A 14,643-nucleotide genomic window follows, 5' to 3' on the forward strand; every position below is an offset into this window, starting at 1 on the left:
ATTTCCAGCTATCTTCCCCCCAACCCCAACCACCCCCCCAATTATCTTTCATCTCCCCCAGCCCACAAGCCTCACTCCTGATGAAGGGCTTATGCCCAAAACACCGATTCTCCTGCTCCTTGGACGCTGCCTGATCTGATTGGTACTACATTTGTGGTACCACCTCTATAAACATTCACTCCCTCTACCACCAATGCTCAGTAGCAGCAATATGTACCTCTCTAAAATACACCACAGAAATTCACCCAGACTCCTGAGATATCATCTTCCGAACCCATGACCACTACCATCTAGGACAAGGAGAAGGAACACCAGCCCCTTCAAGTTCTCTTCCAAGCCACTCATTATTCAAACTTTGAAATATATCGCTGTTTCTTCAGTGTCACCGGCTCAAATCCAGGAATTCCCTCTGACAACACTGCAGGTGTACCTCCACCACAAGCACTGTGGCAGTTCCTGAAGGCAGCTCACTACCTCTTTCTCCAGGACAATTAATTTTAGGCAATACATGCTGGTCCAATCAGCAACATCCAGATCCCATAAATAAACAGTTTAAAGAGATTTTTTTATAATCTGCTCTGATATCATTTGCTCAGAAAAAGACTCACATTCCTACCACATACTGGGCCCAGTCTTCAACAGCAGGATCAAACAAGTCAAGCTCCCCAAATAGAGGCATGATAACAGAAATGCTAACCCCAACTCCAAGATGACTGTTGCAAGCAAATATTCTTCAGGTGCATACTGTTTCCTTCCATCACCACTGAGGCATTTAGCATTGAAGTAACTGCACAGAAACTCATATCCCATCACCAAGTCACCCTTTATTTACATATGCATGGTACACTGGCTGTAGCCAGCCAGCTCAGAGTCAGTCCCTGAATCAAGGAGATTCTCATCTCCTGGTTCTATATTTTCTTTCTTTTTTTTTGTATGTGTGCAGGTGTGGGCACAGTGAATTTAAAGAATATATATATTTTGATTAATTGGGAATAACTAATTAAAGAAAATTGGCCCGGATTTACTTCCCATGATAGAGTGCCCTCTACCTCAGTCAGATACTATGACAGGAGTGCTGTGTCATCTCTGTGGGGAAGCCTAATGATATTACATGATCAACAGGCAATCAAGTTGTCAACATGTTCTTTTAATTCACTTGTGAGACATTGTCTGGTGTCATTGGCTGGCCATTATTTATTGACCGCCCCTAGCTGCCCTTGACCTGAATGGCTTGCTAGGCCATTTCACAGGGCACTTGAGAATCAACCATGCTGCTGTGAGTCTGGAGTCACATGTAGACCTGATCAGGTGAGGAAAGTAGATTTCCTTCCTTGACCTTCTGCATTTGAAGATTAAAGATAGGGTTTATTTGACAATTGACAATGGTTTCATGCTCATCAATAGATTCTCAAGTTTTCTTTTATTTTTTCTTTTATTGAATTGAAATTCTACAATCAGTTATGGTAGGATTCAAACCTGTCTCCCAGAACATTAGCTGAGTTTTTGGGTTAATAGTCCAACGATAACCTCATCACCTCATTCTGCCCAGTGAGAGGAAATAGTGGCCCTCAAGACCTGCTGACCAATCAAAGGCCAACCAGTGACTAATGCTGGCAGCTGTCTAGGTCGAATAATGATTCCAGTGACAGCACAGGCATCAATATTGGATCCTGGGATGCAGATGATTGGAAGCAGTATAGACGTCACAAAGGGAGGTGGCAATGGAGGTGTTGGCATGAAGTTGTTTTAATGTTGTCAAGTTCCTCCATCCAATGCAGTGCCCACCCAGCGAGGCCATAGGTAAGAGCAAATTACTGCTGATGTTGGAATCTGTACTGAAAACAACAAATGCTGGAGATCACAGCGGGTCAGACAGCATCCATGGAGAGAGAGCAAGCTAATGTTTTGAGTCTGAGTGACTCTTCATCAGAGCTGAAGTCAGAGTCATCTACACTCAAAACGTTAGCTTGCTGTCTCTCCATGTAGGCTGTAGGTTAAACCTGATAAGATTTGTTAGGTGACCTGTAGGAGGCATCAGTGAGCCATAAGAGTCCCATTAATCACTGGGCCACTCTGAATTCCAGTGTGGAAATAACAAGTGTTAAAGATGAAACTGAACTAGAATTGCCATATTAATATTGTGGCTACAGGAGCTTGTAAAGGCTATGGGGAGACAGGACACCAACTCGCGGAGTATTTCAGAAAACATCTCTGGGACACACGCACCAAACAACCCCACCTCCCTGTGGCCGACCACTTCAACTGCCCCTCCCACTCCCCCAATGACATGCATGTCCTGGGCCTCCTCCACCTCCAAATCCAAGCCACCTGACACTTGGAGGAAGAACGTCTTCCACCTTGGGACCGTTCAACCACATGGCATCAACATTGACTTCACTATTTCCAAATCATCCTTCCCCCACCACCTCATCCCAGATCCAACCCTCCAACTCGGCACTGCCTCTTAACCTGTTCATCTTATTTCTCACATATCTGCTCCACCTTCCCGCCCCCTGATCTATCACAATTACCCCCCACCTCCTCCCAGCTACCGTCCTCCTAACCCTACCCCACCCTGCTATTTATCTCTCAGCCCCTTTCCTTCCTCCCCCCCCCCCCGGAACGAACATTCCTGATGAAGGGGCCTATGCCCAAAATGTAGTCTCTCCTGCTCCTCAGTTGTTGCCCGACTTGCTGTGTTTTCCCAGCACCACATTTTTCAACTCTGCCTCTCCAGCATCTGTAGTCCCTACTTTCTCCTATGAATCCTGCAGATGAGTAACTCATCTCCTGATTCTCCAAAGCCTGTCCACCATCTAAAAGGCACAACTCAGGATTGTGAGGGAATACTCCCCACTCGCCTGGATGACTGCAGCTCCAACAACACTCAAGAAGCTTGACACCTTTCAGGATGAAGCCGGCTACTTAATTTGACCACTTTCAACAGCTCCACCACCAATGCACATTAGCAGCAGAATTGAGCAGCTTTGTCTGAGTTCCGTTAAATTTCGCCTTCCAATTCTAGTCAACAGGTAGAGAAGGCTGAAGACTTTATCTCTAAAATTTCCAATGTCTATGCTAGATTGATGATGTTTACTTCAGCCTCAAAGGTGAATGATTTGAATACAATGAAAACTGGTTAAACTGGAGCAGGTGTGACAACTCAAACTGCAGACAGCCAAAGCCCTGAATTCATGTCACAAGAAGCATGATACCTTGGAATGTATAAATCAATCTCGTCAGGACATGAAGCTGGAGAAACATCTGAAAGAGAAAAATCACAAACTGAGGGAGCAGTGTTAAATGCCACCAATTACATTACATTAGGGTGGCATGGTGGCTCAGTGTTTAGCTCTGCTGCCTCACAGCACCAGGGTCCCAGGTTCGATTCCAGCCTCAGCCGACTGTCTGTATGGAGTTTGCACATTCTCCCCGTGTGTGCATGGGTTTCCTCCGGGTGCTCCGGTTTCCTCCCACAGTCCAAAGATCAGGTGAATTGGCTATGCTAAATTGCCCACAGTGTTAGGTGCATTAGTGAGAGGGAAATGGGTCTAGATGGTTTACTCTTTGGAGGGTCGGTGTGGACTTGTTGGGCTGAAGAGCCTGTTTCCACACTGTAGGGAATCTAATCTAATCTAACTTGTAGGTGAAATCAGAACCATGGGCCGCGAATAGTGACTCATTAACCAATAGATAAGGCGGGGAAACAGAAAGTGCTGGAGAAACTCAGCAGATCTAGCTGTATCTCTGGTGAGAGAAGCAGTTAATGGTTTAAGTTCGATATAACTTTTCTTCTTTACTTCTTTTGCCAGAGATGTGTGAGAATGTAGAACAGCGGTTGTTTGAAGTGAATATTGTCACTGCATTTAAGGAGATGCTAAATTAACATAAGGAAGAAAAGATTTAGTGAATATGCTGATTGGACAATGAAGAGACTTTGGAGGAGGTTCCATAGATTCATTGAAAGGTTACCACAAGGAAAGAGATCATTTAGCCCATCAGTCTATGCTGAGTGAATGAACAAGCCACCCAATCTAATCTTGCTTTCCAACCCTGGTCCCTAGCCCTGCAGTTCATAGGATTTCAGCTGCAGATCCAGTTTCATTTAAATGAGTTGAGGGTTTCTTCCTCCACCACAAAACTGGATTGTGAATTCTAGACCCATTGCTCAAAAATTAAGTGGCACCGACAGCATTATATTACATTAGAACCAGCACTTGCTCATCCAAAGGAAACGGTTGAAGAGTAAATCACTATAATGTTCTTTGCAGCAATGGGATTTGAACGATGCCCCATAACAACAGGAAGCTAAATTCATCACCTCAAACTATTTAGCCACATTATGTCATTACACATCGTGAATTAAGACTAGGAAGGACCAGATTGCTTGAATGGTCTGTTTCTTCACTGTGTCCAATCTCTGCATGAAAAAAATGCCTCAGATCCTCACTCAAGTGAAAGCAATTCATTTTTGTTCGTATCTGAAGATATAGAACTATGGTCTCGAAAACACCAGGCTGCAGTTCAGCAGACTATTGTCCCAGAAATGCCACATCCCTAGCCAAGCAATTCCAGTCCAGCCACGGCACTGGTATCTACTTGACAATGTGGAAATCTGCCCAGGTATGTGCTGCACACAAAAAAGTAGGACAACTGCAATGCAAACAATTATGCCACCAGCAGTCAATTCTCAGTCATCAATAAAGTGATGGAAGGGGTCATCAACTGTGCTAATGAGCAGCAGTGGATTCTAATAATCTGCTCACTGACTCTCAGTTTGGGTTCTGTGAAGACCAGTCAGCTTCTGACCTAATTTCAGCTTTGAATTAAATATGGATAAAATATGGATTCCAAGGATGAGGTTAGAATGACTGCCCTTGGCACTGGGGCTACATCGAATCAAGTGTAGCAACAGACACCCATAGCAAAACTGGAGTACATTAGAAAGGAAGGAAATCTCCTCTGGTTGGAGTCCTATCCGATACAAAGGAAGATCATTATGGATGTAGGGTATCAATAATCTCAGCTCCACAATATCTCTGCAGGAATTCCTCAGGGTAATGTCCTAGACCCAGCCATCTTCAGCTGCTTCATTAATGACCTTCCCTCCATCACATGGTCAGAAGTGAAATGGTTCACTGATGGTAGCACAATGTTCAGTACCTTTCATAACTCCTCAGTTAATAAAGCAGTCTATATCCAAATGCAGGAAGACTTGCATAACATTCAGGCTTGGGCCTACACAAATGCCAGCTAATATACGTGGTCAAAATAAATGTAATTGTTGCCTCATAACATAGGAGTATTGTCATCACCAAAGCCTCATCAATGTCATAGTTCTTAACTCATAAAATTGTGAAGTAGCCTGCTCAAAGTTTTGAAACCCTTTTATAGAATTATATGTATATATGTTTTGTTCCATCAGATTATCTGTAGCCAGGAATAATATTTCTGGTATTGGACTGATGGCACTTGCAAATGCCTTGAAATCGAACAACACATTAACCAATATCTACGTCTGGGGCAACAACTTTGATGAATCAGCCTCCATAGTAAGATAAAATATATTCTATATTTTTTGGAATATAATTAACTGTTGAGTTTCAGTACAACCAGCATAACCAAAATCCATACTAGAGAAAACTAGTCAACCCCTCAAGTCTGTTCTGCTATTCCATTAGCTCATGGTGAACTGTATCTTACTCCAATTACCCTTCTGAGTTCCATAATCCTTCGCCAACAAAGTTGATCAACATCAGTTTTGAAATTTGTAACTGACCCCAATTTCAAAAGATTTTTGGGAGAAGGTTCCAAATTTCCACTCCCCTTTGTACAAATAAGTATTTCCCAATTTAACCCTTGAATTATCTAGTTTGAATTTTTGCTTTGATTTTAACTGTTAAAGAAATTAGCTTTGCATGGTTTAATTTGGGCCCAATCAGTAGTTGAGGCTATGATCCAACTTTTCCAGACTTCATCTAGAGCTAGAGCTTTTCTAAAAGAAAGCTCAGTAAGCACATGTTTATTCTTACATGGGCAGTGGGCATGACCAGCAAGGCAGGCATTGGTTGCCCAACCCCATTGCCTTTGTATTGAAAGATTTGGTCAGCCACTTAGAGGGCCGTTAAGAGTCAATCTCATTGCTTTGGGTCTGGAGTCATATCTATATGAGACCTATTAAGGATGGCAGATTTCCTTACCTGAAGAACATTTGTGAACTATATGTTTTTCTTCACAACAATGAACAATGTTTTCAAAGTTGCTCTTAGGCTGGCTTTCACTTTTAGATTAATACTTATTATTCATTATCTACATATTGGGATTCAAATTTATTTCTCCAGAACATTAGTCAGAGTCTCAGATATTTAGACTTGTGATATAACCATTATACCCAGTAGTCAGCTGATTGGCTGAATTTAGAGTCATAGACTCATGGAGAGGTACAGCATGGAAGCAGACCCTTCGGTCCAACCCGTTCATGCCGACGAGCTATCCCAACCAAATCTAGTCCCACCTGCCAGTACCCAACCCATATCCCTCCAAACCCTTCCTATTCATATACCCTTCCAAATGCCTCTTAAATGTTGCAGTTGTACCAGCCTCCACCACTTCCTCTGGTAGCTCATTCCATACACGTACCTCTGTGTGAACAAGTTGCCCCTTAGATCTCTTTTATATCTTTCCTCTCTCACCCTAAACCTATGCCTCTAGTTCTGGACTTCCTGACCCCAGGGAAGAGACTTTGTCTATTTATCCTATCCATGTCCCTCATAATTTTATAAACCTCTATAAAGTCACCCCTCAGCCTCTGACGCTCCAGGGAAAACAGCCCCAGCCTATTCAACCTCTCCCTATAGCTCAAATCCTCTAACCCTGGCAAAATCCTTGTAAATCTTTTCTGAACCCTTTCAAATTTGACAACATCCTTCCGATAGGAAAGAGACGAGATTTGCATGCAATATTGCAAAAGTGGCCTAACGATTGTCTTGTACAGCTGCAACATGATCTCCCAACTCCTGCACTCAATACTCTGACCAATAAACGAAAACATACCAAACGCTTTCTTCACTATCCTATCTACACTTTCAAGGAGCTATGAACCTGCACTCCAAGGTCTCTTTGTTCAGCAATACTTAAGTGTATAAGTCTTGCTAAGATTTGTTTTCCCAAAATGGAGCACCTTACATTTATCTAAATAAAACTCCACCTGCCACTTCTCAGCCCATTGGCCCATCTGATCAAGGTAATCTGAGGTAACCTCCTTTGCTGTCCACTACATCTCCAATTTTGGTATCAGCTGCAAACTTATTAACTAATTCTCTTATGCTCGCATCCAAATCATTTATATAAATGATGAAAAGTAGTGGACCCAGCGCCAATCCTTGTGGCGCTCCACTGGTCACAGGCCTCCAGTCTGAAAAATAACCCTCCACCACCACCCTCTATCTTCTACCTTTGAGCCAGTTCTGTATACAAATGGCTAGTTCTCCCTGTATTCCATGAAATCTAACCTTGCTAATCAGTCTCCCCTGAGGAACCTTGTCAAACGCCTTACTGAAGTCCATATAGATCACGTTCACCACTCTGCCCTCATCAATCCTCTTTGTTACTTCATCAAAAACTCAATCAAGTTTGTGAGACATGATTTCCCACACACAAAACTATGTTCACTATCCCTTATCAGTTCTTGCCTTTCCAAATACATGTACATTCTGTCCCTTAGGATTCCCTCCAACAACTTGCCCACCACCGATGTTAGGCTTACTAGTCTATAGTTCCCCAGCTTGTCCTTACCACCTTTCTTAAACAGTGGTACCGTGTTAGCCAACCTCCAGTCTTCCAGCACCTCACCTGTGAATATCGATGAAACAAATATCTCAGCAATCACTTCCCTAGCTTCCTACAGAGTTCTAGGGTACACCTGACCAGGTCCTGGGGTTTTATCCACTTTTATGCATTTCAAGACATCCAGCACTTCCTCCTCTGTAATATGGACATTTTTCAAGATGTCACCATCTATTTCCCGACATTTTATACCTTCCACGTTCTTTTCCACAATTAACACTTATGCAAATTACTCATTTAGTATCTCCCCCATCTCCTGCGGTTCCACACAAAGGCTGCCTTGCTGATCTTTGAGGGGCCTTTTTCTCTTGGAGACAGTGAGGTCTGCAGATGCTGAAGATCAGAGTTGAGAGTGTATTGCTGGAAAACCACAGCAGGTCAGGCAGCATCCGAGGAGCAGGAAAATGGACGTTTCAGGCCGGAACCCTGAAGAAGGACCCCACTCTCTCCCTAGTTACCCTTTTGTCCTTAATAAATTTGTAAAACCCTTTGGATTCTCCTTAATTCTATTTGCCAAAGCTATCTCATGTCCCCCTTTTGCCCTCCTGATTTCTCTCTTAAGTATACTCATACTGCCTTTGTACTCTTCTAGGGATTCACTCGATCTATCCTGTCTATACCTGACATATGCTTCCTTCTTTTTCTTAACCAAACCCTCAATTTCTTTAGTCATCCAGCATTCCCTATACCTACCAGCCTTCCCTTTCACCCTGACAGGAATATACTTTTTCTGATGGTATTAGGGAAGAACTTTCAAAAGTTAATTGGGGGCAGATGTTCACAGGGAAAGGGACGGCTAGAAAATGGGAAGCCTTCAGAAATGAGATAACGAGGATCCAGAGAAGTATATTCCTGTTAGGGTGAAAGGAAAGAGTGGTAGGTATAGGGAATGCTGGATGACTAAAGAAATTGAGGGTTTGGTTAAGAAAAAGAAGGAAGCATATGTCAGGTATAGACAGGATAGATCGAGTGAATCCCTAGAAGAGTACAAAGACAGTATGAGTATACTTAAGAGAGAAATCAGGAGGGCAAAAGGGGGACATGAGATAGATTTGGCAAATAGAGTTAAGGAGAATCCAAAGGGTTTTACAAATTTTGGGAAAGCAAATCTTAGCAGGACTTATACACTTAATGGTAAGGTCCTAGGGAGTGTTGCTGAACAAAGAGACCTTGGAGTGCAGGTTCATAGCTCCTTGAAAGTGGAGTCGCAGGTAGATAGGATAGTGAAGAAGGCGTTTGGTATGCTTTCCTTTATGGTCAAAGTATTGAGAACAGGAGTTGGGAGGTCATGTTTGCGGCGGTACAGGACATTGGTTAGGCCACTGTTGGAATATTGCGTGCAATTCTGGTCTCTTTCCTATCGGAAAGATGTTGTGAAATTTGAAAAGGTTCAGAAAAGATTTACAAGGATGTTGCCAGGGTTGGAGGATTTGACTAAAGGGAGAGGCTGAATAGGCTGGGGCTGTTTTCCTTGGAGTGTCGGAGGCTGAGGGGTGACCTTATAGAGGTTTACAAAATTATGAGGGGCATGGATCGGATAAATAGACAAAGTCTTTTCCCTGGAGTGGGGAAGTCCAGAACTAGAGGACATAGCTTTAGGGTGAGAGGGGAAAGATATAAAAGAGACCTAAGAGGCAACTTTTTCACGCAGAGGGTGGTACATGTATGGAATGAGCTGCCAGAGGAAGTGGTGGAGGCTGGTACAATTGCAACAGTTAAGAGGCAATTGGATGGGTATATGAATAGGAAGGGTTTGGAGGGATATGGGCCGGGTGCTGGCAGGTGCGACTAGTTTGGGTTGGGATATCTGGTCGGCATGGACGGGTTGGACCGAAGGATCTGTTTCCATGCTGTACATCTATGACTCTATGACCATCAAAATTAGCCTTCCTCCAATTTAATCTCCTTTTTCATTTGTCTTCACTTTTCAGTTCTTACTGAATTTCTGCCAATATCAGGATTGACACCGTGTAAGTTGTGAGTGTAAACTGTTGAGGTTTCAGTGACTTTTTAATCCCATAGACAGCAAAGCAGAAAATATTTTATTTTCTTTGATGGTTGGTGAATGTTGCTAGCAAGGCCAGAATTTATTGCCCAACCCTAATTGAACTGATTGGCTCTCTGGAACATTTCAGGGGGTACTAAAGTTGCTCTAAGTCTGGAGTCACATGTCACCCAGACCATTCAAGCATTGCAGATTACCTTACCTGAAGGGGAATAGTGAACCAAATAGGTTTTTACAATTAATGGTAGTCTCACTGTTACTGAGACCAGTTTTACAGTTCCACTTGCAGTTTTGTATACAGTCCCACCTGCCAGCACCCAGCCCATATCCCTCCAAAGCTTTCCTATTCATATACCCATCCAAATGCCTTTTAAATGTTGCAATTTTACCAGCCTCCACCACTTCCTCTGGCAGTTCCTTCCATACACGTACCACCCGCTACGTGAAAAAGTTGCCCCTTAGGTCTCTTTTATATCTTTCACCTCTCACCCTAAAACTATGCCGTCTCGTTCTGGACTTCCCCCACCCTAGGGAAAGGACTTTGTCTATTTATCCTATCCATGCCCCTGTGTGAAGAAGAAGCTTGAAAAAGGTTGAGGAATTTCAATTATGAAAATAATTTGGAGAAGTTGGGACTGCATTCCTTGCTGAAGGCCAAGAGGAGATTTGATTAAAGCATTCAAAATCATGAGAGTTTTAAACAGAGTAAATGGGAAGAAAATGTTCCCATCCTGTGAAAGGATGGAGAACAAGAAGACACCATTTTAAGGAAATAGTAAAAGAAAGAAAAGTGATTAGGAGAAAAGTTTTTCAAGCACAAGTAATTAGGATCTAGAATGCAATGCCTAATATTGTGGTGGAGATGGGTTCAACTGAGGCTTTCAACAGAGAATTAGATGATTATCTGGACAGAATAACATGCAGGATTATAGGGAGGAGGCAGATATGTGGCATTAGGAGATCTGCCAATTTGAAGAACTAGCACAGATACATTCGGCCAAATGGCCTCATGTTTCTGTGGTTATTTGTGAGAAACAAGTTGTAATTTTTACAGCTAATGGAGACTGAAAAGAGGCAGAAAAAGGAATACTGCTTCCCTTTATGTAATGACTTCACGTGAACCAAATTCTCAACTCTTCATTCAGGTGCAGTGGTCTCTCAACTCACCTATTAATGGCTAAGCAGTGTGTGAGGGTCAGATAATAACATTGAAATTCTGAGGCAGGAACTGGTTAGTCAATTTGTGTCAGAAGGCATAAAAATGGCCAGACTTCTATATCCGTATAATCAACATTAACCAAGTTACATATAAAATGTCATGACACACACTTCGGAAAATGTGCTGAAACTCAAGTCCACTGGTCCAAGGTTGTCACAAAAGCTGAAGATTTCATTAAATTATTCAAAGTTCCTCCAATTTAACTGTCTACTGTACTCACCAGATATCACTGACCACATTTCCATATTTAACAAGAAACTACTGTTTATTATAAATAAATAAATTCTAAAAACAGGAAACAAAGTATGAATTACCAATTCTTCTAGCTTAAGATCGATCCCCTTTCTAAATCACTACTCACAAATGGAGACAGACACAAACAAGTAAACAAAAACACATGGATGTTACTGGTTGAAGGAAAAGTACTGGACAAACATAATTCGGAGATGCCGGTGTTGTACTGGGGTGTACAAAGTTAAAAATCACACAACACCAGGTTATAGTCCAACAGGTTTAATTGGAAGCACACTAGCTTTCGGAGCGACACTCCTTCATCAGGTGATCACCTGATGAAGGAGCTTCGCTTCGAAAGCTAGTGTGCTTCCAATTAAACCTGTTGGACTATAACCTGGTGTTGTGTGATTTTTAACTTTGGACAAACATAGTTCAATTGCAAAGAATTCATTCACATGACTCTTTTGCATCATCTGATCACTGATCACTTTTTTCCAGAATCATTTGTTAAAGATGGAGATAGTTAACAGATTATTTGTTCATACTTTCAAATCACTGGCTAGAGGCAATAGCAAATGATGGAATATGTGAGGTAATTATTCAGTTTTTAGTTCCTGCAGTGCACAGAGAGAAACAAAGAAAACCAGAGAGAAATACCAAGAGGCTGTCTCTTGCAGTCTGAAGACCTGTGTCTACCTCTGTACTGTTCACACAGAAACTATAAACTTGTCCAGAAGCCAGTGTTGCTGTCATGCGGATGAGTTTGGGCTTACACAACTGATCCCAACTGGACAACCAATCTGTCTCTGAGTGACCACGTTGCACCAACAAAGCCATGAGAGTTTAGATATATTCCCCACTGCTTGAATAAAATAACAGTGTAAACACAACTCACAATGAGTTCCAGTAACTTAATTTCAAAAATGTAGCAACTCCTTCCATTGTCTTTGGTTTATTGCAATTATTTTAGCAATTGGACCACAATCCAAAATAAAAGATGTGGTCTGTACAATAGACTGTCTAGAGGTAGGGAGAATGCTGATGTTTTATCTGACATCATCAGTTGAGCACAGATTCTACTGCCCTTTAACACCTTTCATTTAATATTTCAGGACTTTGCAAACCTGATAAAAGCTGGGCGTTTGAAGCCAAAACGAACAGACATTAGCCCATACTGGATTGATGGAAGAGTCTACCTTTCTGAGCTAGCTCATGGGCTGCAGATGTATTATTACTGGACTCCCCTGTATGGTGACAGGGATGAGGCAGCTTGTAATGCCAACACATACCTGCTGAAAGAGCCAAATACTTCCATAAGCCAGATCGATATAGAAGAATCCATTGACACTTCCAGCTTTGAAGGAGACCAACCTTTCTAACATCTTTCTGCCAGCTCTTTCTACCAGCTATTCAATGAATCTCATTCATCTGCTTTTTATTGCTGCATAGTTCTGGAAGTGTTTCTTTTTAAAATATGCAATCAAATCCCTTTTGAAGTTACCATTACATTTACTATACTAGAGTTCAGACAGTACATTTCAAAGGACAAAAACTCACTACATAAAAAGTATTCTCATCTCCCTTGATTCCTTTAACAATATCTACCATATAGAAGGACAAGACCAAGAGAAATAAAGGAACACCACCACTTGCAAGTTCATCTGCAGGATGCTCATCATCCTGATTATGAAATATATTGTCACTGGGTCAAAATCCTGGAATTCATGGCTGATCAATAAACTCAATATTCTGTTCCTTTCTCCCTGTAGCCCTTTATTCCTTTAGTCCTAAGAACTATATCTAACTTCTTTTTAAAAACATTCAATGTTTTGGCCTCAACTGCTTTCTGTGGAAGAGATTATTGTCTTTGCCACCAATTCCATTCCATATCTACTAACTCCTCTCTCATTAGAAATTGTCTGAGGTAGAGTTAGCCTGCTTGCAAACTTGCTATCATGCCTTACCTCAAAATGAGCTTCCAATTATGTGTCTGTGTCTTCACCACGATTGACTGTTTCAACTATCTACAAGATATGGGTGGCATGATGGCTCAGCAGTTAGCACTGCTGCCTCATAGTGGAAGGGACCTGGGATGGATTCTAGCTTTGGGCAACTGAGCAAACTCCACACAGATATTTTCCCCGTGTCTATGTGGGTTTCCTCCAGGTTCTCCGGTTTCCACCCACAGTCCAAAGGTATGCAGGTTAGGTGAATTGGCCATGCTAAATTGCCCATAGTGCTCAGGGATTTGTAGTTTAGATGCATTAATCTGGGGAAATATTGGGGAATGGGTCTGGGAGGGTTACTCTTTGGAGGGTCAGTGTGAACTTGTTGAACCAAATGACCAGTTTCCACAATGCAGGGATTCTATGATGATCCACTGCAGAAATTTACCAAAGATCCTTAGAGAGCATCTTCTAAACTCACCACCACTTCCACCTAAATGGACTAAGGGCAGCAGATGCATGAGAACCTGCAAGGCATTCGCCATCCTGATTTGGAAATATTCCTTCAGTTCCACTGGATCACTATCCTGGAATTTCCAACCTAAAGGCATTGTGGGTCTAGCTATAGCACATGAACTGTCAAGAAGACAGTTCACCACGACCTTCCAATGAGCAACTAGGCATGTACTACAAATGCTAGCCCAGTCATCCATGCCCACATCGCATGAATAAATTAGAAAAAAAAATTCTTCCCCATGTTCTCTATGTCGATGAATGCTGTTAGTTTTTTTTGTTCTGGGAGGTCACGTTGTTATCGATGCGCCAATGCTTTAATAACAGACCCCCTTGAAAGTCAACAAAAATCCCAGTGTATAAAGCAGTTGTCAAACACTGCAATGAGACCTGAACTATCGATCAGCAACATAACAACGTGAGCGAAATTCCGCCAGGCACGCCTCTGACCCATTCTCCAGATTCAATGGGACGATTCTTAAATTAATGCTAGTGTCATTGTTAAAGCCACAAGCATTCAGACTTAAATCCTGCAATTTTGAGGTCAGCTCTGAAAAATGATTCCCTCAGCAAGTTCTATCTTTTCAAATTGACATTGTTGGTGGTGGGGGAGGTGTGAGAGAAAGCAAGTGCTACCAAAAGCAGCTCACAACCACATTCATAAGGAACAACTAGGTACTGGTAATAAATGCTGGGCCAGCCAGGGGCACCCACGAATAAATGAATTTAAAGCAAAAAGACCCAGGGCAGAAACAGGCAGCTCACCCAGTAAGATAGCTGCTGCTCATGTTCCTGCCCTGGGTTTTTTTGTTGGTTTCTGCTGAGTCATCGCGTCTCTTGTCTCCATGGAGACGCCCTCCCACCGTGACCTGTAACTCACA

General features: G+C 42.3%; 1 protein-coding gene across 3 annotated transcripts in view; it reads left to right on the top strand.

Moving 5' to 3' along the window:
• Positions 1–13,057, top strand: part of lrrc34 (leucine rich repeat containing 34) — a 50,009-nt gene extending 36,952 nt beyond the window's left edge. For all 3 annotated transcript variants that reach the window (XM_087993441.1, XM_087993440.1, XM_087993442.1), the window contains 2 exons: positions 5,426–5,552; positions 12,416–13,057. In XM_087993441.1, coding sequence (XP_087849567.1) covers positions 5,426–5,552; positions 12,416–12,682 — 394 coding nt within the window. In that variant the 3' untranslated portion in view covers positions 12,683–13,057. The remainder of the gene's footprint in view (positions 1–5,425; positions 5,553–12,415) is intronic.
• The last annotated feature ends 1,586 nt before the right edge of the window (positions 13,058–14,643 follow it).

The sequence above is a fragment of the Chiloscyllium plagiosum genome, unplaced genomic scaffold (genome assembly GCF_037043375.1).
Source record: "Chiloscyllium plagiosum isolate Xiang-an unplaced genomic scaffold, Cpla_swu_hap1 HiC_scaffold_13, whole genome shotgun sequence".
In the NCBI taxonomy this organism is placed as follows: Eukaryota; Metazoa; Chordata; class Chondrichthyes; order Orectolobiformes; family Hemiscylliidae; genus Chiloscyllium; species Chiloscyllium plagiosum.